Source organism: Colobus angolensis, unplaced genomic scaffold (assembly GCF_000951035.1).
Source record: "Colobus angolensis palliatus isolate OR3802 unplaced genomic scaffold, Cang.pa_1.0 Scaffold29, whole genome shotgun sequence".
In the NCBI taxonomy this organism is placed as follows: domain Eukaryota; kingdom Metazoa; phylum Chordata; class Mammalia; order Primates; family Cercopithecidae; genus Colobus; species Colobus angolensis.
Window position 1 is genome coordinate 4013192 of NW_012116154.1, and position 24548 is coordinate 4037739.

The 24548-nt window shown below is 40.4% G+C and overlaps 1 protein-coding gene across 2 annotated transcripts in view; it reads left to right on the forward strand.

The window, feature by feature from the left end:
• Positions 1–10943: 10943 nt before the first annotated feature.
• Positions 10944–24548, forward strand: part of RFC1 (replication factor C (activator 1) 1, 145kDa) — a 76965-nt gene continuing 63360 nt past the window's right edge. For both annotated transcript variants that reach the window (XM_011949100.1, XM_011949101.1), the window contains exon 1: positions 10944–11821. In XM_011949100.1, the coding sequence (XP_011804490.1) occupies positions 11819–11821 (3 nt within the window). In that variant the 5' untranslated portion in view covers positions 10944–11818. The remainder of the gene's footprint in view (positions 11822–24548) is intronic.

Below are 24548 nucleotides of genomic sequence, written 5' to 3' on the forward strand. Positions count from 1 at the left end.
ATCTTTATTAGTATGTTTCTAAACATGAGAATAATTAAATTATGCTTATAGTAATTGGCTCTTTCCATAGCATATATGGAGAGATAAATCATAGCCCTCCTGAAATGACTAAAAGTTGTGTATTATTCAGAAAGTGCATGATCTGAATTTTGGTCCTTCCTTACAGTCTAACTCCTACTGTATATAAGTGAAAAACAACTGAAATGGTCAAAGTAAATGCTCAGTGTTAATATATATGGCTTAGTTAACTTATCTGTGTGATAGACATAACTCTTTTTTTTTGAAAAATAAATGAAAAAATTTTTATTGCATATCACTTTATTCATGCAAATTAAAAGTGAATCTATATTAAGTTGACTATTCCACAATAAAAACCTATGCAATGGGAATGATCAAAGCTGTCTACACAATACTAATGTGTTCAATAAATTATCCAGATGTTTTTCCACAAATATTTGGATTACCTGAATTAGCTGATTCTCCAACAACAGTTAAATTTTAGCTTTAATATGGTAGCAGCAGGATGCTACTTAAATTTAGAAGAAAAACATAAGAATGAAAACCCTGAATAGCATAGCCAAATCTTTCAAGAAATAAGTTCACCAAAAAAGTAGCATACACCTATTTGGTATCCAGAGTAGGAAACAAAACAAAACACAGGCACCACCACCAAGTGATCATCACAAACATTCTATTATTACCAGAGCAACTGTAGATTGCGAACAACTGATATGCGAACTGTAGATTAGAACAGACTTACATATCTAAAAACAAACCAGTAATCAATAATATATACAGAAATACTAACTTGAAGTCACATTTAAATACCATCAACAGTTTGGTGTATCTGATATAGACTGAATTCATTTCATCGCTGCTATAAATTCCTTAAAAGTGTTCTTTTCCGAATGTAACACTGTCTTTAAAAAATGGTAAGATATTTCCCAATATGAGTCAGTTCTTTCACTCCACCATTCAGTAAATGTTGCAGCAAATTAAATAGAACCTATTAACTAGATCTAAAAACAATGGCTGAATAATTAACACAAAGAAGTACTTTTGAGTAAACTATTCAGATTAGACAGGCTAATGCTAACTAAGACTGCATTTTGTGCTACTGACATGCACTATATAGATAGTACACTACTAGATGGAAGGTTGGTCCATGTCCATTTATTTAAAGATTCTGTAACACCTATAATAATATTTAATATAGCTCCCACATACAATATTCGTCTCACATAGACATAGTTATTTTTAGTGAGGATAAGGATATGACCCATGCTATGAGATTCTAGCTAAGTAAAACAAAAACAATATGGGCTCAGGTTTTCTTAGGTAATGTTAGTTTAAGTTTTAAAACTGGGAAACAACCAACTTCCATATATCCAGGAGAAACTTAGCATGGGGGAAGGTGCCTTAGTTGATGTGCCTGATAAACAAACTGTTACTTGTGTGATAGACGTAACTCTTAAAGTCACTTTTGAAATCTTTTTCAGAAGCACAATAATCACATTGTCTTTCACTAGACTTTTGAAAGTCAACAGAAATCAATAGAATTTTCACTGTGCAACAACAAATGTGACTTTCTGCCCTCTGGATAAATATTAGCATGTCCTGCTTTGTCAGAGTTTATTGGAACATTTTCCTTATAGACAACACTCTGTTAAGCAGTTTACTGTTTTCTGTGTTAGTGATGACTGCAGGTCTCGGCCGGTAATGTTGACCTTATAATCCATTTATGAACATAATCATTAAATCATAATTTGTCACTATTAAAGTGCACATATTATAATTTAGGAAACTGGGCACTATGTCATTTATCTTAATTCTTGGGTGATATCCCTTTAACCTTCTTAATATGATTATGCTTGACTAAGCTAAGTTTATGTAAACTTGCCTAATAATTTTTATAGCCCGAAAGAACAGAAAGTTTTTGCCAAGTAAATCAGTATCTTCACTTAGGTGAGAGGCAGCATTTACATTTAAAATAGTAAATTTAACAAAAACCATATAACTTTACTGTTGACATATACATTTGATTACATATATAATGTATCTCAAGTCATGGATTAATTCCTAAAATATTCATTGGCAATTTTATTATGGGTATGTATGAACAGAGTGACAGGAATTCCATCAGCACTTTGTAGTGATAGTAGATTTTATGATTAATCTTTTTTTAGTCCTACAAGTCAAAGTAATTCCAGGATTTTTGTTGTTGTTTTTGTTGTTGTTTTGTAGAAATAATGTGAGGCATAGCAAATAAAAAACCACCCTCAGTTACTTGAGAACTGCTGCTATATTAAGGATGATCACATACCTGGATGTTCCAGACCCTTAGGACCTTTGAAAACCTGAAATGCTGTGAGAAGGTATGCCCGGAATTCTCATTCATATTTCAGCAATGTTTGTGATAAAATACATTCTGCCCCGTCTCTACGGAAAATACAAAAAATTAGCTGGGTGTGATGGCGGGAGCCTGTAGTTCAGCTACTCGGGAGGCTGAGGCAGGACAATGGCGGGAACCCGGGAGGCGGAGCTTGCAGTGAGCCGATCATGCCACCGCACTCCAGCCTGGGTGACAGAGAGCAAGACTCCGTCTCAAAAAAAAAAAAAAAAAAAAAAAAAAATTGAACTTTCGTGGAAATCTCCCATGTTGTCTTTCTTGACATGAAGTTTAAATAGAATTAAATATGATCATCAGTTTATACAGAGTAGTGTATATTAGACGTTTTAAAATTTTACAAATACATCCGGTATGGTGGCCTACGCCTGTAATCCCAGCACTTTGGAGGGCCGAGGTGGGCGGATTGTTTGAGGTCAGGAGTTCCAGACTAGCCTGGCCAACATGGTGAAACCCCATCTCTTCAAAACTTACAAAAGTTAACCGGGAGTGGGGGCGCACACCTGTAGTCCGGGCTATTTGGGAGGCTGAGGCACAAGAATCACTTGAATCACTTGAACCTGAGAGGTGGAGATTGCAGTGAGCCGAGACCACATTATTGCACTCCAGCCTGGGTGACAGAGAGAGACTGTCTCAATAAATAAGTAAATAAATGAATAAATAAATAAAATATTACAAATAAACACAGATTAAAGTAGGAAAGGTGTGAAAAAGAATCCCAATACATTCACATCTTCTATAAAGTATATGGCAAACATCTTACTGAGATAAAATCTGGTTCATGACCACAAGAGGATATAAGCAATACTTTTAACATATCCATTTAAATTCCTAGTTGCTATGAAGAGAACTAATTTATTTTAGTACAAATAAGGTAAGTGCTTTGGACTCTACATTTTAAAATATTACACCTGGTTTGATGACTTCATATAAATATTATCATTAGCTCTGGATGGTGGTAAGCACTTGATAAAGTAAATACAGTTTATCACTAATACCTGAGATTCTCTAGACGTTTTTTTTAGACATTTTCACTTTTGTTGTCCAGGTTGGAGTGCAGTGGTGCGATCTTGGCTTACTGCAAACTCCACCTCCCGGGTTCAAGCAATTCTCCTGCCTCAGCCTCCCGAGTAGCTGGGATTACAGGCATGTGCCACCACGCCCTGCTAATTTTGTATTTTTAGTAGAGACAGGATTTCTCCATGCCAGTCACACTGGTCTTGAACTCCCAACCTCAGGTGATCCGCCTGCCTTGGCGTCCCAAAGTGCTGGGATTACAGCTGTGAGCCTCCGCACCCGGCCGATTCTCTAGACATTTGTAAGAAAATGTTTTAGGGCTGGGCACGGTGACTCAAGCCTGTAATCCCAGCACTTTGGGAGGCCAAGACGGGCGGATCACGAGGTCAGGAGCTCGAGACCATCCTGGCTAACCCGGTGAAACCCCGTCTCTACTAAAAAATACAAAAAACTAGCAGTGCGAGGTGGCCAGCGCCTCTAGTCCCAGCTACTCGGGAGGCTGAGGCAGGAGAATGGCGTAAATCCGGGAGGCGGAGCTTGCAGTGAGCTGAGATCCGGCCACTGCACTCCAGCCTGGGCAACAGAGCGAGACTCCGTCTAAAAAAAAAAAAAAGAAAGAAAATGTTTTAGTTTAAGATTGTGTGCCAAGCATGGTGGCTCACGCCTGTAATCCTAACAGTTTGGGAGGCCGAGGCAGGTGCATCATTTGAGGTCAGGAGTTTGAGACCAGCCTGGCGGATGTGGTGAAACCCTGACTCTACTAAATATACAAAAATTAGCTGGGCATGGTGGCAGGTGCCTGTAATCCCAGCTACTCCAGAGGCTGAGGTAGGAGAATTGCTTGGACCTGGGAGATAGAGGTTGCAGTGAGCCGAGGTTGTGCCACTGCACTCCAACCTGGGCCACAAATTGAGACTCCGTCTCAAAACAAACAAACAAACAAACAAAAAGTGTTATTTGCAAAACTATGAATTGAAACTCACTACTAATGTTGAATTTCACCTCTTTTCCCTTCTCCCACTGATTGACTTTAAGTACCAAGAATGATTATTAAAATTGCATAAAATGAAGACAAAGAGTAGTTCAGTTGTCAGCAAATCTCTACACATTAAAGAAATATTTCTCTTAGAGATTTCTCTAAGAAATAGATATATATATATATATAGATGTATAATAGGATATCTCCTATTTAGAAGTTGTCATAGTTTCCTCATTTGCACGCCTTGCATTATAGGTTTGCGCAGCATTTAAATACTGCTATTAATATTTCCACTGGAGGCCGAGCACAGTGGTTCCTGCCTGTAATACCAGCACTTTGGGAGGCCAAGGTGGGAGAACTGCTTGAGGCCGGGAGTTTGAGCCCAGCCTGGGCAGCAAAGCAAGATCCTGTCTCTACAAAACTGAAATAAAATAAAGAAAAAATAAAATAAAATTCCACTGGAGTCAAAAGTTCTGAAAATTATAGGTGAATAGGTAATTAAAAATAATTGAATAAGTAATAGACTTAAACTAAAAGAAATTTTGTATTATTAGCAACTACTGATAACTTTATGACATACTAAAATTATTTCTCTATCTGCTAAATGCAACCTATGCCACTGTTACCTACTTCACAGAGATACAGATGTTATTTTTTTTGCTTGTGCTATGTAAATATTTTATCCTCATTTCATTCATAAAGTTCACTGAGGTAGGGAAAATTTTTACTGATCTTTTCATTCAGCCTGAACAGTCAGCAAAATATATTGCATGTGGAATAGATGCTTCTTTTGCTCAATGGTTTATGGATTAGTCCATTTTCACGCGGTTCATAAAGACATATCAAGACTTGGGCAATTTACAAAAGAAAGAAATTTTTTGGACTTACAGTTCCACATGGTTGGGGAAGCCTCACAATCATGGTGGAAGGCAAAGAGGAGTAGTCACAACTTACATGGATGGCAGCAGGCAAAGAGAGAGAGTATGTGTAGAGAAACTCCCATTTTAAAACTCATCAGATGTCATGAGACCCATTCATTATTATGAGAACAGTATGGGAAAGACCCACCCCCATGATTCAATCATCTCCCACTGGGTCCCTCCCACAACATGTGGGAATTATAGGAGCTACAAGATGAGATTTGGGTGGGAACGCAGAGCCAAACCATATCATTCCAACCCCGGGCCCTCCCAAATCTCATATCTTCACATTTCAAAACCAATCCTGCCTTTCCAATAGTCCCCCAAAGTCTTGACTCATTTCAGAATTAACTCAAAAGTCCACCACCTAAAGTCTCATCCAAGACAAGACAAGTCCCTTCTGCCTATGAGCCTGTAAAATCAAGAGCAAGTTAGTGACTTCCTAGATACAATGGGGGTACAGTCATTGGGTAGATACAGCCATTCCAAATGGGAGAAATTGGCCAAAACAAAGGGGCTACACACCCCATGCAAGTCTGAAATCCAGCAGGGCAGTTAAATCTTAAAGCTCCAAAAGATTTCCTTTGACTCCATGTCTCACATCCAGGTATGCTGATGCAAGAGGTGGGTTCCCATGGTTTTGGGCAGCTCCGCCTGTGGCTTTGTAGGGTACAGATTCCCTCCCAGTTGCTTTCATGGACTGACATTGAGTGTCTGCGGCTTTTCTAGGTTCACGGTGCAATCTGTCAGTGGATCTACCATTCTGGGGTCTCGAGGACGGTGGCCCTCTTCTCACAGCTCCACTAGGTGGTGCCCCAGTGGGGACTCTGTGTGGGGGCCCTGATCCCACATTTCCCTTCTGCACTGCCCTAGCAGAGGTTCTCCATGAGGGCCCCACCCCTACAGCAAACTTCTGCCTGGGCATCCAGGTATTTCCATATATCTTCAGAAATCTAGGCAGAGTTTCCCAAACCTCAGTTCTTGACTTCTGTGCACTTGCAGGCTCAACACCACGTGGAAGCTGCCAAGGCTTGAGGCTTGCACCCTCTGAAGCCACAGCCCAAGCTCTACGTTGGCCCCTTTCAGCCACGGCTGGAATGGCTGGGACACAGGACACCAAGTCCCTCGGCTGCACACAGCACTGGGACCCTGGGCCTGGCCCATAAAACCACTTTTTCCTCCCTGGGCCTGTGATGGGAGGGGTTGCTGCAAAGATCTCTGACATGCCCTGGAGACATTTTCTCCATTGTCTTAGTGATTAACATTGGACTCTTGGTTGCTTATGCAAATTTCTGCAGCCGGCTTGAATTTCTCCTCAAAAATGGGATTTTGTTTTCTATTGCATTGTCAGTCTGCAAATTTTCCAAACTTTTATGCTCTGCTTCCCTTTTGAAGCTGAATGCCTTTAACAGCACCAAAGTCAACTCTTGAATGCTTTGCTGTTTAGAAATTTCTTCCACCATATACCCTAAATCATCTCTCTCAAGTTCAAGGTTCCACAAATCTCTAGGGCAGGGGCAAAGTACTGCAGTTCGCTTTGCTAAAACATAGCAAGTGTCATCTTTGCTCCAGTTCCCAACAAGTTCCTCATCTCCATCTGAGACCACTTCAGCCTGGACCTTATTGTTCATATCACTATCAGCATTTTTGTCAAAGCCATTCAACAAGTCTCTAGGAAGTTCCAAGCTTTCCTACATTTTCCTATCTTCTGAGCCCTCCAAACTGTTCCAACCTCTGTCTGTTACCCAGTTCCAAAATTGCTTCCACATTTTCGGGTATCTTTTTATTTATTTTTATTTTATTTTATTATTATTTTTTGAGATGGAGTCTCGCTCTGTTGCCTGGGCTGGAGTGCAGTGGCCGGATCTCAGCTCACTGCAAGCTCTGCCTCCCGGGTTTACGCCATTCTCCTGCCTCAGCCTCCCGAATAGCCGGGACTACAGGCGCCGGCCACTTCGTCCGGCTAGTTTTCTGTATTTTTTTTTAGTAGAGATGGAGTTTCACCGTGTTAGCCAGGATAGTCTCGATCTCCTGACATCGTGATCCGCCCGTCTCGGCCTCCCAAAGTGCTGGGATTACAGGCTTGAGCCACCGCACCCGGCCGTTGGGTATCTTTTTAGCAACACCCTACTCTACTGTATTAATTTACTGTATTAGTCCATTTTCATGCTGCTGATAAAGACATACCTGAGAGTGGGCAATTTACAAAAAAAAGTCATTTATTGGACTTAAAGTTCCACATGGCTGGGGAGGCCTCACAATCATAGAAGGCAAGGAGGAGCAAGTCACATCTTACATGGATGGTAGCAGGCAAAGAGAGAGCTTGTGCAGGGAAACTCCCGTTTTTAAAACCATCAGATCTCATGAGACCCATTCACTATCATGAGAACAGCATAGGAAAGACTTGCCCTCACGATTCAATCATCTGCCATCCGATTGGGTCCCTCCCACAACACATGGGATTTATGGGAGCTAGAAGATGAGTTTTGGGTGGGGACACAGAGCTAAACCATATCAGTATATAAGACTGGGCCAGGTGCAGCGGCTCACACCTATAATCCCACCACTTTGGGGGACCAAAGTGGTTGGATCATTTGAGGTCAGGAGTTAGAGACCAGCTTGACCAACATGATGAAACCCTGTTTTTACTAAAAATACAAAAATTAGCCAGGTGTCGTGTCGGGTGTCTGTAATCCCAGCTACTTGGAAGGCTGAAGCAGGAGAATTGCTTGAACCTGGGAGGCAGAGGTTGCAGTGAACCAAGATTGCACCACTGCATCCCAGCCTGGGTGACAGAGCAAGGCTCCATCTCAAAAAAAAAAAAGTTTAGGAAAAAAAGGTATATAAGACTGATCTGTAGTGTTGTATGATGTATGATCTGTATTTCATTGATTTTTATTGTTGTATGAATATATTTCAATTTATCAATTTTCTTTATAGTTAACATTCAGATTGTTCACAGTGGTTTTTGTTTTGTTCTGTTTTTGAGACAGGGTCTTGCTCTGTCATCCAGGCTGGTCTTGAACTCCTGGCCTCGAACTCCTGGCCTCAAGCAATACTCCTTCCTTGGCCTCCCAAAGTGTTGGGATTACAGGCATGAGCCACTGTGCCTGGCCATCTGTGGTTTTTTTGATTATTCTCTGCTTTGTGGTATAAAGATATTGCTGAAAATGTTGAAAAGGCCTGCAGATACCCCTTTGGCTAATAGTGATAAGAAAAAGAGGAAGCATTTATGTTTATCTATGGCAAAGAAAGTCAAGCTATTAGAGAAGTTGGACAGCAGTATAAGTGTCAAAATCTTACAAGAAGAGTATGGAATTGGAATAACCACCATATATGACCTGAAGAAACAGAAGGAAAAACTGTTGAAGGTTTATGCTGAAAGTGATGAACAGAAGTTAATGAAAAGTAAAAAAACAAAAACAAAAAAACCCTCCCAGCACTTTGGGGGGCTGAGATGGGTAGATCATGAGATCAGGAGTTCAAGACCAGCCTGGCCAAGATGGTAAAACCCCGTCTCTATTAAAAATACAAAAATTAGCCAGCTGTGGTGGTGTATGCCTGTAATCCCAGCTACTCGGGAGGCTGAGGCAGAAGAATTGCTTGAACCCGGGAGGTGGAGGTTGCAGTGAGCTGAGACCATGCCACTGCACTCCAGTGCGGGCGACAGAGCAAGACTCTGTCTGAAAAACAACAACAAAAACCCTAAAACTACATAAAACTAAAAAAAAAATCTCAATCATGTATTGAAAGCATAAATTCATAAGCACCATAGTGAACACATGCCATGTAATGGTATGCTGATCATGAAACAAAGATCTATTACAATGAACTACAAATGGAAGGGAATTGTGAATATTCAACAGGCTGGTTGCATAAATTTAAGAAAAGACAGGCTGTTACATTTTTTAAAAATCTGCGGCAATAAAGCATCTGCTGATCACAAAGCAGTGGAGAAATCTGTTGATGAATTTGCCAATATTATCACTCATGAAAATCCAACACCAGACCAAGTCTATAATATTGCTGAAACATCACTGTTTTGGTGTTATTGCCCCAGATAGATACTAACTACAGCTGATGAGCTAGCCCATAAAGGAATTAAGGATGGGAAGGATGGAATAACAGTGCTGACATGTGCTAGTGCAGCAGGCATCCATAAATGTAAACTTGCTGTGATAGGCAAAAGCTCATACCCTTACTGTTTTCAAGGAGTGAATTTGTTTCCATTCCATTATTGTGCTAACAAAAAGGTATGAATCAGCAGGAATATCTTTTCTTTTCTGATTGGTTTCACTTTTTTTTTTTGGAGTGAATTCCATTATTGTGCTAACAAAAAGGCATGAATCAGCAGGAATATCTTTTCTTTTCTGATTGGTTTCACTTTTTTTTTTTTTTTTTTTCCTGAGACAGGGCCTCTCAAAGTGCTAGGATTATAGGCATGTGCCACCATGCTCAGAGTCCTATTCTGGGGTTTTCAAAAATATTTCCATTCTGGATATCTATTACTTTACAAGAAACCATTCCAATACCTATTACCTTAACAGAGCAATCATTTCATTATGTTCACACTACTGTGGGTCAGGAAATTTGGACAGGCCTTGACCACGTGATTTTTCTGCTCTCCCAGGTGTTGACTGGAGTCAACAAAGCTAGTGAAAATCCGTCGGTTGCTGGGATGTTGGGTCAGAGATAGCTTCATTTACATGCATGGTGCCTGGTGGAGATGGCTATAAGGCTGGTCTCAGATGACCACCTCCCTGGCTTTACATAGTGCTCTAAGAGAGCAAGACAGGAACTGCCAGTCTTCTTAAAGCTTAGGTCTGGAATTGGCATAGTATCACTTCCATTGTATTCTTTGGTCAAATCAGTCACAGGTCAGTCCAGGTTCAAGGGAGGAGTTTCAAAGCACATGCAGTCATTTTAAATCTGGTATATTTCTGAGATAGAATATTTTCAAGTAAATAAATATTCCTAAAAAAAACACTCTCACAAAGAAGTTTGGCTCCTGACTTAAGTCTCATTTAAACTCAAGGAAGGCTTCAAATGCCAAAAAAAAAAAAAAAAAGCAAAAATTAAGAGGAATGTAATATAAAAGATACGTACAACTTTTTACGTGTCTTATTTACTCATTTATTGATTTATAACACAATGAACATTATAAATTGGCGTAGGTCCTCTAAAATTATGGCCAAAAATTTGTGTGATGTGTCTGCTAAGACAAAAGCGAGGCACAGTAACTTGCCCTTGGTCAGATAAATAGCACGTGGTGGGGCTGGAGACCTAGCATCCTGGCTTCAGAGGGACCAGTGCAGTGAGGTCCTGTTAATAAGTAACAGTCTGTTTGTAAATTGGGAATAAGAGTACTCAGTGTCATCATGGGGATAAAATGAGCTAGGCTAGTCCAGAGCTGCACATATAACAATAAATGTTTAATAAATACAAGCTGTCGATGCTCAGCCTCTGTTGTATTCCAGGCTCTGACATCTTTCGTCCTAGAGATGTTGGTATCATAAAGTGCAAGACCCAACAGGGGGTGGATAGGTGAGAATTTCAAAAGTGTAGCTAGAGCCAAAGCTGGAGATACTGCTTTCTCCATTGAACTCTTTATGGTCTCATTTTTCTCTTGAAATCGTACGCAAATGTTTCATTCTATTCCAAGATTCAATTGCTTATCTATTCATATAAAACTGGTTTACCCCAAAGCTTTCGGTATCTTTTTTTTTTTTTGAGACAGACTTTCCCTCTGTCGCCCAGGCTGGAGGGCAGTAGCTCTATCTCGGCTCACTGCAATCTCTGCATCCTGGGTTCAAGCAATTCTCCTGTCTCAGTCTCCCGAGTATCTGGGACTACAGGCACATGTCACCACCCTTGGCTAATTTTTGTATTTTTAGTAGAGACGGGGGTTTCACCTTATTGGTCAGGCTGGTCTCGAACTCCTGACCTCAGGTGACTCACCCGCTTCGGCCTCGCAAAGTGCTGGGATTACAGGGGTGAGCCATCGCGTCCGGCCGCTTGATGAAACCTATTACGGAATAGATATTTATACATAATATGTAAAATGCGCAGCTAAAACGTTTATCTTACTGCAGTTAGTAGTAAAAACTTTTGAAAGTTACTGTAGGGAAGTGCACTATCCAGACGTGTAATCGGGAGGTACTTGGGTACCCCCGCCTTCCAAAGAAACCAATATAGGATCCACCTACTTTAGTGCCCGTGCCAAAAACCGAGCTCACACCACAGCACCGTGGTTCCTCGCGATGGCAGCGGTCCGCCTGCCCTCCGGGCGGCACCTGGGCAGGCGTCGCACCTCCCGCCTCTGGGTGGGACGGAAGGAAAGCTCGCGCCTCCTGACGTCATCACCGCGCGCCGCTATCTTCGCCTTCTTCCACTTCGCGGGAGAAGTTGTTGGCGCGAATGGATCCTGAACCCCGATAACGGATTCATCAACCGGCCGGCCCGCCAGCCAGCCAGCGCCTTCATCCTGGGGCTGCGATGGTGAGCCGCTGGGGGAGGCCGTGCGGCTCGGGGTCTGGGGAGGCTTTGCAGGCCTGGTGTGGACGGGGCACTCCTGGTATGCAGGGTGGGGGAGGATGGCGGTGGGTGGCTCCGGAGGCGAGCAAAGGCAGAGAAGGGGCCGCACACTGGGTACTGGACGCAAAACTTTCCTTGCACCGCCGGCTGAAGCTCTGGGCGCAGGGATTTTGTTGCTACGTGTACTTGCACTTTTCCCCCCCACTCCTGGGGGAAGGGAGAAAGGAAGAGAGGAAGAAGGATGGATGGTGGTTTTGGGACGCATTGGTAAAGTTATTTTCTTGTTCGGCCTTTCTCGAACCACAGTTTGAGTACTGCCTAAGGCGTGGATTTCAAGCTTTGGGTCACGAGGGAGAAGAATGTAACAAACTTTTCTTAGGGAATATATTGTGTAGGGCCTTAAACTTTTATCATTAACAGCTCAGCTCGTCTCATCTCCACTTGTCATTAACGATCACCTGAGCGGTGCTGAGACTGAGGGCATGGAGAGGATATTTTATTTTGTTTAGATGAGTTCATAGGAGTCAAAAGGATAACACGGCTTACTAGGAAAAAGAAGTGCAGCGAATAGAAACAGATGCAAGACATTTGACAGCTGTCATCCTCTTATCACCTGGCGTTAAAAATAATCTTAAAAAAACCCAAACCTCACTGCATAATTCTGGATAAAACATTCAGACAAATTGAAAGTGAAATAATTATGCAGCCAGCAAAGCAGACATTCCTGATGGTATGGCAATGGATATGGCTCTGTGTTTGAAATATTTTTAAAGGACAATTTAAAATGTTCCATTAAGCTAGAAGATACTTAACAATCCGATATAATTTTTTTCAACTGTCACAGAGACAACATTCTAGGGGGTGAAAATTTTATGCCACATTGGGAAACGTTGCAGTCCTTTGTGTTTCTTCTCAAAAAAGGGCAACAGTAATGATAGTAGCTGCCTTGTACCAACCATCTTCTTTAGGTCAGTATGTGAACTGTTGGTTTTTCATGTTGTTTTTTTTTTTTTTCATTTCAACCCACATCGATGCAGTTTTACAGACAGTACAAGCATCTTTCTGGAATTTAAGCAGTGTGTCATGCAACTAGCAGGTGGTTGAACTAGAATTAGAATCTTGGTGTTTCTGGCCACCATGCTATACCACCTCCCTATAATGATCATCATTACATTTGGGAGGTCAAGGCACTGTGGTATTTTGGAAGCTTGATGAGATTTGGAGTCTTGAAGATGAAGAATGTGGTAATGTTTTAGTTTAATGGTTTATAGATTAATTTATAGTTATATTACTATGTTAGTATGGTCTAGTTTAATAGTTACGTGGTCTTGGGCAAGTAAATAGCTTACGTTTAATCTCTTTAAGCTTCTATTTCCTTATCTGTAAGAGGGGAAAATAATAGCTGCCATAGTGATTGTTTTGGGAATTAAGCAAGATGTATAGGTAAAGCTTCCGTTCTGGTGCCTGGTATGTTAGGCAACTACACAGCTACCAATGATCTATTTCCTCAGAAAGGACTCTATGGAAAGTTACATAGATTTTAAGAGGCATGGTAGATTCCTCTGTCATTTATGGTGAACATAGCTTGTGTGGTCAACTTTTGATCATTCGGGTCCTTTTACTTTTGGTTCTTTTCTTTAATACTCCTGTTCATGGTGCAGATAAAAAATAGACCTCTTTTCAGAAAAGAAATTGGTCAAATTAGTCAGTTTTGTTGTTAATGGGAAAACGTTCTATGAGGTAGATAAGAATTTTCTATTATACTGATATTTAATTTAGCCCTCCAGTCTCTAGTGCAACAGTTAGCAAAACCCTAGACTAAAATTGATTCAACAAATGTTTATTGAACACCTGTGCAAAGTTATAAGACAGTAGTTGTTTTTTTTTCTTTCCCTCAAATTGTGTCATTGGGTATGAAGGACAGTAGTTCTCAATCTTTGTTTTAGTTACAGTTTCCTTTGATAAATATAGTGAATGATATGCAAATTTTCTGCCCAGAGAAATGCATATAGGCACATACACACCATTTTAAGGCATTGACCTATCTTCTTTTTTTTTCTTTTCTTTTTTTTTTTTAAAGACAAGGTCTTGCTCTGTTGCCCGGGCTGGAGTGCAGTAGTGTGGTAATAGCTCACTGCCACCTCTAATTCCCGGGTACAAGCGATCCTTCCACCCTGGCCTCCCAAAGCTTTGGGATTACAGGCGTGAGCCACTGTGCCTGGCATATTCACTTCTCTTCTTCTTTTTCTTTGTTTTTTTTTTTTTTTTTGAGAGTCTTGCTGTGTTGCCCAGGCTGGAGTGCAGTGGTGTAGTCTTGGCTTACTGCAACCTCTGCCTCCCAGGTTTAAGCGATTCTCATGCCTCAGCCTCCCCAGTAGCTGGGATTACAGGTGTGTGCCACCATGCCCAGCTATTTTATTTTTTTATATTTAGTAGAGATGAAGTTTCACCATGTTGGCCAGGCTGGTCTGGAACTCCTGGCTTCAAATTGATCCACCTGCCTCGGCCTCTTAAAGTGCTGGGATTACAGGTATGAGCCACCGTTCCTGGCCTATTCACTTGTCTTCTGAAGCCCATCCATAGACAGCTCTTGCCTTGGAAGCTGCAGTGAAAACAAAAATTCTAATTAAAAGTTATCAATAAAGAAATAAAGTGTATGTATTCACACAATGGAATACTGTGCAACCTTTATAAAATTGAGAAAACTTTATACTCTGATACGAAACAATTGCCAAAATAAAAATCTCTCTGGAAAGATACAGAAGGAACCAACTGATAACATTTGTTGCCTCCAGAGATGGGAAGTATGTGTCTGAGAGGCAGGATAAGAGGGAGACTTTTTACCCTTTTGAAATTTGAACCATGTGAATATATTATCTACTAAAGGAATAGAAAGAAAATTAAAAATAAAGAAGCCATGTGGACATTTGAATTTCACTGAGATTTAATTGTTTGCACAAAACTTGAATAAAACCTGACAGATGCCATTTTTAAGAAGTCAGCATATATAATTAATTGGTTGGTATAATTATTGAAAATATACATAAGATTGAACTAAACACACATGAGACTTAAGGAACAGCCTTTTGAAGAGCTGTGAGGTCAGTTTAAATAAGTTGTGGTCTGAACTGTTTCATTGCTCCACTCCTAGAGGCAGCTTTCACATCATGGTTTACTATGTGGAATGCTCTCCCTGGAGCAGTGCTTGACTTTGTTATAGCATCATTTTTGCCAAATAATATGCTTTTGCCATGCGTATGTACCTGAACTTGGCCTCTAAGGCCCCTACCTACCTCTCTGATTTTCTCTCTCTGTCTTTTGAGTGTGTTAGGTTGGTTCTGTTTCTCTTTTGGAGCTTTTGTTGTTGCTGTTTTCTCTCTTTGAAATACTCTCCCTCTACATCCTTGAGTGTCTGCCTTTTTTTCATCATTTAAGTTTCTCTTGCCTGATCCAAGGTCATGAAGATTTATGCTTAAGAGCTTTGTAGTTTTAGCTCTTAACATTTAGGACTTTTATCCATTTTTGAGTTAATTTTTATATATTGTGTGAAGTATAGAGGTCCAACTTTATTCTTTTGTATGTGGACATCTAGTTGTCCCAGCATCATTTTTTGAAAAGACTCTTCTTTCTCCATTGAATTATTTTGGCACCCTCGTCAAAAATCAGTTGACTGTAAATGTGAGAGTTGTTTTCTAAACTCCCAGTTCTATTCCATTGATCTGTATATCTATCTGAATGCCAGCAACACACTGCGTTATTGTGGCTTTGTAATAATTTTTGAAGTCAGGAAGTATGTCCTCCACCTTTGTTCTTTTTCAAGATTGTTTAGGCTATTCCATTTCCTTGAATTTCTATATGAGTTTTAGAATCAGCAAAGATACCACATGGAATTTTGATAGGAAATTTATTGAATCTGTAGGTCAGTTTAGGGAATATTGCCATCTTAACAATATTAAATCTTCCTATCCATGAATGTGGGATGCCTTCATTTGTTAGGTCTTCAGTTTGTTTAAACAGTATTTTGTAGTTTTTCATAGTATGAGTTTTACACTTCATTTGTTAAATATATTCCTAAGTATTTTATTCTTTTTGGTGATTTTTTTAAATGGAACTGCTTTCTTTTTTTTTTTTTTTTGAGACCGAGTCTCACTCTGTCCCCCACACTGGAGTGCAGTGGCACAATCTCGGCTTACTACAAGCTCCGCCTCCCAGGTTCACGCCATTCTCCTGCCTCAGCCTCCTGAGTAGCTGGGACTACAGACACCCGCCACCACGCCTGGCTAATTTTTTGTATTTTTAGTAGAGACAGGGTTTTACCGTGTTAGCCAGGATGGTCTTGACCTCCTGACCTCGTGATCCACTTGCCTCGGCCTTCCAAAGTATAGACATGAGCCACTGCGCCCGGCCAAAACTGCTTTCCTAATTTCATTTTTGGATTGTTTATTGCAAAAGTATACAGAAATACAATTGATTTTTGTATATTGATCTTGTATCCTTGCTGAACTCATTATTCAAAGTGTTTAGTGGATTTCTTGTGTTTTTCTGTAAGATTGTTTCATCTGAAAACACATGGGTTTACTTCTTGTTCAATGTAAGTGGCTTTTATTTCATTTTATTGCCTAATTCTTTTGCTAGAAGCTCGACAACATTGAGTACAAGTGGCAAGAGCAGACATACTTTTTCCTGTTTTTAGGGGGAAAGCCCTCCAACCGCTTACTTTTTGCTTGCAAAGTATAAGGCCTTAATATAATTTTAAATATTTTGTTTATTTGTTTATTGATTGATTGATTGAAACGGAGTCTCGCTGTTACCCAGGCTGGAGTGCAGTGGCATGATACCAGCTCACTGCAACCTCAACCTCCCAGGTTCAAGCGATTCTCCTGCCTCAGCCTCCCAAGTAGCTGGGATTACAGGCATGTGCCACCACACCTGACTGATTTTTCTGTTTTTAGCAGATGGGGTTTTGTCCTGTTGGCCAGGCTGGTCTCAAGCTCCTGGCCTCAGGTAATCTGTCCACCTCAGCCTCCCAAAGTGCTGGGATTACAGGCATGAGCCACTGTGCCTGGCTTAAATACTTTAAAATTATTTCATGATTTTTTTTTTCTGTCCTCCCACTAGTTAAATCATTTTATAATTTATTCAGATATATGATTTTGCATTTTAGTGATTTTTAGGATAAAATATTTTTATACCTAGATAGACTTGTGAAGTATGTTGATGATAATCAATTTCTGCTCATGGATTTGATGGACTTTTAAAAAATATTAACCAGAAATACTTGTATTTCTTTATTACTTTCAAAATAGAGAAGTAAAACCAAAATACAGTATTTTGTCAACCACTCTGCAGTGTACTGCGGTACTTATTTTGCATAAAACTGTGTACTCTTCAGAGATAAAATGAGCACATAATTTGCTTTCTCTTCTTTTTTTTTTTTTTTTGAGGTGGAGTCTTGCTCTGTTGCCCAGGCTGGAGCGCAGTGGTACACTCTCAGCTCACTGCAACCTCCGCTTCCCAGGTTCAAGCAATTCTCTTGCCTCAGCCTCCCAAGTAGCTGGGACTGCAGGTGCTCGCCACCATGCCCAGCTAATTTTTTGTGTTTTTGATAGAGATGGGGTTTCACCGTGTTAGCCAGGATGGTCTCGATCTCCTGACCTTGTGATCCATCCACCTCAGCCTCCCAAAGTGCTGCGCCCAGCCCATTGTGTTGTTCTTATGCCTTTGCATCCTCATAGCTTAGCTCCCACTTGTAAGTGAGTGAGAACATACAGTGTTTGGTTTTTCATTCCAGAGTTACTTCACTTAGAATAATAGTCTCCAGTTCCATCTGGGTTGCTGCGAATGCCATTAATTTATTCCTTTTTATGGTTCAGTAGTATTCCATTGTGTGTGTGTATACATACATACATATATATATATATATCCCACAGTTGTTTTTATCTACTTGTTGATTGATGGGCTGAATGACGTAATATTTTAAAAGAGCTCAAATCCTTGCATGGCACAGAGTGTGGCCTCTAGAAAGATGTGTTAGGTAAACAAATGAAGTCCTGAATCAAGGCAGTGGCAGTGGGAATAGAGGGGAGAAGACAGCAGTATTTGGGAGATAGTTTAGGTTGGATGATTAGGTGGAAGGTCAGAGTGAGAAGGAAAAGCAGTGGCCGTGTTTCTGTTTTGGGTGAATGGTGGTGCTATGCATGGAGATGGGGAATAAAGGGAGAGAAGCAAGTCCCAGCTGAAGATAAATTTAGTTGAGGACATTATTAGTTGGAGGTACCTTTGGGGGATTTGCACAGAGATGGATTTGGCTGCATGTTGGCTGCGTAAGTATGGAGTTCAGAGCTGGTCTGGAGAAACAGACACAAGATTTAGGAAGTATCAGTATGTACATAAGTGGTACTGGGGTTAAGTAGGCGTGAGTTAGTTCGCACAGTGTGAGTGTGTGGTTCCGGAGTTTTGACTTGGGATTCCCAATAGGCTTTAGGGGAAAACCCCTAACATTGGATACAAAGTTTTGTGTAAATGTTTGTTTTTTCATGTATCTGTGGAAAATATATGTACTTTCATCCACAAAAGCATAAAAACAATTGGCATGATGAGTGGGAGAGCACCTGCTTTGTTTCCTTGGCACACATTTTGGCTTATTTTAATAAATGAGCAACTTGTTGCAGGTATTGACAACTTCCTTCACTAGCATATAAGCTCTGTAATGGCAGGGGCCACAGGGAGAGGGAACTGCTGTATAACGTGTGGCTCACGGTGCGTTTTTCACAAATATTAGAGGAATGAATAAGTACAAGTAAACTTTATATTTCCACTAAAAATGTAAATAAACTAGAAGGTAAAACTTCCTGGTATAAAAACATCTCGAGCACTGTTGCATGACTTTATATCTAAGCTATTAAAACACTTAGTGACGAAAAATATAGCCTAGAGAAATACAGTTATTTTATTATGTTGTAGGTCTCTTTTCAGTTTGGACTTAATTTCTTTTTTTGAAACAGAATTTCGCTCTTGCCCAGGCTGGAGTGCAATGGCGTAATCTCGGCTCACCGTAACCTCCGCCTCCTGGGTGCAAGCGATTCTGCTGTCTCAACCTCCCGAGTAGCTGGGATTACAGGTGTGCACCACCATGCCCGGCTAATTTTGCATTTTTAGTAGAGACAGGGCTTCTCCGTGTAGGTCAGGCTGGTCTCGAACTCCTGACCTCAGGTGGTCCACACGTCTCGGCCTCCCAAAGTGCTGGGATTACAGGTGTGAGCCGCCACACCTGGCCCGGTTGGACTTAATTTCTGTGTTCATTTAAGTAGTTTAAATTTGATTTTTTTTTGGCTCAGAAGTCAGTTGTAGAAAGCTAGCTTCTGGGCTGGGCGCTGTGGCTCACGCCTGTAATCCTGGCACTTTGGGAGGCGGATTGTGAGGTCAGGAGTTCGAGACCAGCCTGGCCAGCATACTGAAACCCTGTCTCTACTAAAAATACAGAAAAATTAGCTGGATATGGTGGTGGGCGCCTGTAATCCCAGCTACTCGGGAGACTGAGGCAGGACAACCATGTGTACCTGGGAGGTGGAGCTTGCAGTGAACTGAAATCGCCCCACTGCACTCCAGCCTGGGTGACAGTGGGAGACTCGGTATCAAGAAAAAAAAAAAGTTAGCTCCTGGATGAATAAAAACCATAATCAGAGTACATTAGTCCTGTGAAAATGTCAAAATTCTGAAATAAACCATTAGATCAGGCATAAGCAGTCTCAAATGCTTTAGTTATGCAGGTATGAAAACATAACTTATTTTTTTAAACCTAATTTAGGTAATTGTTTCAATTTGCTATTTAATATGCCTGTGTCGGTTTGTATTTTTGGATCAGGTACTTGGAAACTTCTGTGATAGAGTGTTTCATTGAATGCGTAATCTAAAGCTCAATGATAGTAAATATTTTGACTTCAGAATCTTATACTTCCCCCTTGTCACAACAGCAGTAGAAATGGGTCTTTTTGCTCTCATGGGAGTGGCCTCTCAGGTAAACTTAACAGATACTGGGGTGAGTAGGGGAAGTAATTTCTATTCTCTATTTCTGTTTCCTCAGTGTGCTTTATTTCGTCTGTTCTTTCTTTTCTGTGCTCTGCTTTGTTTTCTAAAGACAGATTAAAGAAAGATTAGGAACAGAAAGTAGAATGAAAGCTTCACAAGAACAGAGACCTAGCGTCTTTTGTTTATCCCAAGCATCAAGAATAGTTCCTGGGCCATAAAAGGCTCTGAGTAAATATTTCTTGAATGGATAAATGAATGATTGAATGAAAAGAGTTGATGCGGGCTTTTAAAATTCTTCCTAGCTAGAACTTGTTACTGTTCAAAGGTTTTTCAGACCACACTTATATTTCACTCACCAGTGTTTTCCTCAGAGTTTTTGAGACTCATGCTAGACTGTTAAATTAGTAACATCAATTATAAATCTAGAGATATTTCTGATTTCTTTAAAAAAAGTTATTTGTTTGGCTTAAAACAAATTTTGAAGAAGAGGAAATGTCCTAATAAAAGTGAGAGTATATTTTTGTTTTTTGTAGCCACAACATTGTAATATGAGAGTAACAGAAAATCAGTTATAGAAACTCAATTTTATTAACTCAGAAATACTATATAATCAGCATTAATTTAATACCTTCTTAAAATTTCTTAGGTAAAGTCATAGCACAAAGTTAATCCCAATTAAAGATTCTTTTAATACATAATCTTTAAAAACAAATCTACCATTTATTTTGTTTTACATAATCAAGAACCTCTCTTTCTGAGTGCAGTTGTGAAGGTCAGTGGCCTGAGAAATAACAGTTCATGTGTTCAATGAATTTTTTTTTTTTTTAAGACGGAGTTTTGCACTATTTCCCCAGGCTGGAGTGCAGTGGTGTGATCTCGGCCTACTGCAACCTCTGCCTCCCGGGTTCAAGCGATTCTCCTGCCTCAGTCTTCTGAGTAGCTGGGATTACAGGCACACACTACCACGTCCAGCTAATTTTTGTATTTTTAGTAGAGATGGGGTTTTGCCATGTTGGTCAGGATGGTCTGGAACTCCTGACCTCGTGATCTACCTGCCTCAGCCTCCCAAAGTGCTGGGTTTACAGGCGTGAGCCATCATGCCCTGCCTACCATTTCTTTTAGAAATGAAATTACTGGGCAAAGGGTATGTACCTTTAAAATTTTGATAAGTGTGGCTAGATTGCCTTCCATAAAGGTTATACCAGTTTTTTTTTTTTTAGGTGAAGTCTCGCTCTGTCACCAGGCCGGAGTGCAGTGGCATGATCTCAGCTCACTGCAACCTCTACCTCCTGGGTTCAAGCGATTCTCCTGCCTCAGCTTCCCAAGTAGCTGGGACTACAGGTGTGCGCTACCATGCCCAGCTAATTTTTGTATTTTTAGTAGAGATGGGGTTTCACCATGTTGGCCAGGATGGTCTCGATCTCTTGACCTCGTCATCCACCCGCCTCGGCCTCCCAAAGTGCTGGGATTACATGCGTGAGCCATCGTATCCGACCGAGGTTATACCAGTTTTTACTTCTATCAGCAGTAGAGTGTGTGAGCATCTGTTTCCCCACGTCCTTGACAGATATGAGCATTATCAGTCTTTTAAAACTTAGGGGAAAATGATCAAGTTTTAATGTATCTGCTTATTTGTGACATCTAGCATTTTTTATGTTTGTTGACTTTTTGCATTTCTTTTATACTTTGCCTATTAGGAGCTTTTATTTATTTTTCTATTGGTTGGGTTATCTTTTATTGATTTGTAGGAACCCTTTTTTACATGTTGTGTGTGTGTGTGTGTGTGTGTATGTGTGTGTGTGTTTTAAAATAGGGTATTGCTCTGTTGCCTGGGTTAGAGTACAGTGGTGTGACGGTCATGGCTCACTGCAGCCTCAAACTCTTGCTGCACAAGTGATCCTCCCAGCTCAGCCTCCTGAGTAGCTGGGACTACAGGCATGCAGGCATGCAGGCATGTGCCACCACACCAAGCTGATTTTTTTTTTTTTTTTTAATTTGTAGAGATGGGGGTCTCCCTGTGTTGCCCTGGCTGGTATTGAACTCTTGGGCTCAAATGATCCTCCCGCCTTGGCCTCTCAAAGTGTTGGGATTACAGACGTGGGCCACCATATCTGGCCTTTTGTGTATGTGTGTATATATATATATATATATATTTTTTTTTTTTTTTTGAGACGAGTGTCGCTCTGTCGCCCAGACTGGAGTGCAAAGGGGCATTCTTGGCTCACTGTAACCTCTGCCTCCGAGGTTCAAGGGATTCTTGTGCCTCAGCCCCCTGAGTAGCTAGGATTACAGGCGTGCACCACCACACCTGACCAATTTTTGTATTTTTAGTAGAGACAGGATTTTGCTTTGGTGGCCAGGCTGGTCTCAAACTGCTAGTCTCAAGCAGTCCACCTGCCTCGGCCTTGAAAGTGCTGGAATTACAGGCGTGAGCCACTGTGTCCAGCCTGTTGTAGATATTTTTAAGTTAGTTGCTTTTTTTTTTTTTTTTTTGAGATAGTTTCACTATGTTGTCCAGGCTGAATTTGAACTCCTGGGTTCAAGCAATCCTCTTTTCTCAGCCTCTCTGGTAGCTGGGACTATAGGTGTGCACCACACTGCCCCAGCTCTGTTGCTTGCATTTTAACTTTGTTTATGGCACTTTTATTTTTGTGTAGTAAAATCTACCTTTCTTTAGGGATGGTTTCTGGCCTTGATGTTCTGCTTTGAGGGCCTTCCACTTGCCAAGATTGAAAAATAAATATAAACACTTGTTCTTTTCTCCACTCGTATGCTCAACAAGAATTATTCTATGCAGGCAAGAGAAATGTTTAGATCCATTATTTGGGAGTTAGACTTGTTTTTCTGCATTTCACGAAGTCTTTGAAGGTCTAGAACACTGGACAGCAAATGTGGAAGAGTCAGGTGAAGTCACATGCTTTAAATTAAGGACAAATTGCTGACCTTTGCCTCTTAGATGTTTACACCTCAGACAACTGCTCACACTGGAGATAGTTCTAAAAAAGTATGAGTAAAATGGCTTCCATTCTGATGAAAATTATTTTCTAAAAACTTTGATTTTTGGCGTGTACTGAGTTAGGATGCTGCAATTTCTTTAACTCTTACGTTGCCATCAGAGTATGGGGTAGTTTAGGGGAGTAGGGTAAAGTAATGCAAAAGGAAAGAAAGGAGGATGTGAGTGGAAATAATTACGTAGGGAGGAAATGGTGTAACAGTGCTAAGGAGTGGCAGTGCAGATTTTTGTGCAGACAAAACCCAGACAACTCAATGTCACCAGTAGCTCGATGTCCTGAATTACATTTTGTTTTCTTTCTCTTCTCAGTTTTAAGCATTTTTGGTCTGAAAACAGGTTGAAAACCACCACTTGCTTTAACCAGATTATTAATTTACATTTTGGTTATTTCTATGGCGCACATGAACTATCACTCTGTCTTTCTCTGTGTGTATGTGTTTAAACAATCACTACTTTTTATTTTTGTTTTTAAAATGTTTCCATCTATGAGCTCTCTTAGAACAGTCATGATTGTTTGAGTGAAGAATCACTGTGTAATTTCAAAAAAGTGAAACTGATGTGAAACTCATTTGCTCCAGAAGCAATAAAGTAGTTGTCAGCCTCAGACTTGATTCTCTGTAATTATAGGAAAGATGGTGATTTTCTTTATTGTTCTTCTCCTCTTTAGCATCTGACACAGATGTCTCAGTTTCATAGCTGAGACACCCATTCTGTAAGCACTATCTTTTAAACGTAGATTTAATTAGGATGGATTTGTAACTAGGAGATTTACAAAAGAGGATATATATAAAGCCAGAGAAGTCTTTAATCTTTTTTTAATTTATTTTTATTTATTTATTTATTTATTTATTTTTGAGACAAAGTCTCGTTCTGTCGCCTAGGCTAGAGTGCAGTGGTGCAATCTCACCACACTGTAACTTCTGCCTCCCAGGTTCAAGCGATTCTCGTGCTCCAGTCTTCTGAGTAGTTGGATTATAGGCATGCACCACCATGCCTAGCTAATTTTCACATTTTTAGTAGAAATGGGTTTTCACCATGTTGACCAGGCTGGTCTTGAACTGGCCTCAAGTGATTGTTTCGCATCGACCTCCCAAAGTGCTGGGATTACGGACATAAGCTACCTTGCCTGACCTTTTAAAAAAATTATTTAACATGCTATGTACCTCAATTATCTGCTTTGTTTATTGGCTTAGCCACAAAGTTATTTGTGTGTGTGTGTGTGTTTCACACTTATTTGGGATTTTTGACATTGTAAGAGTGTAACAATTATTGTCAGGATCTAGGAAATAATTGCTAACTTTCCTTAAACTTTACAAAGTACTTTTGTAGGCATTTCTCTCATGCAATAAAGAGAGGTAGGCTATAGGGATAAAAAGTGATAAAAACTGGTGATTACAACCATCAAGGATAGGAAGAGGGAAAATGATATAGGTGGTTCTTAAACCCAGTTCTTTGGAATTCAGATCCTACGTTCTCATTATTTTTTCTTCCTTATACCCTTTTCTGTAAGCAGAGATTATGATAAACAGAGTGTTTCAGTAAAATGAAGGGATGACAGTTCAGAAATGAGGTGAGGGGAAGATTTTTACTGAGCCAGAATTGTGGTAGATGCATAATTAATCCACATAAAGGGTCAGTATTAGTCCCACT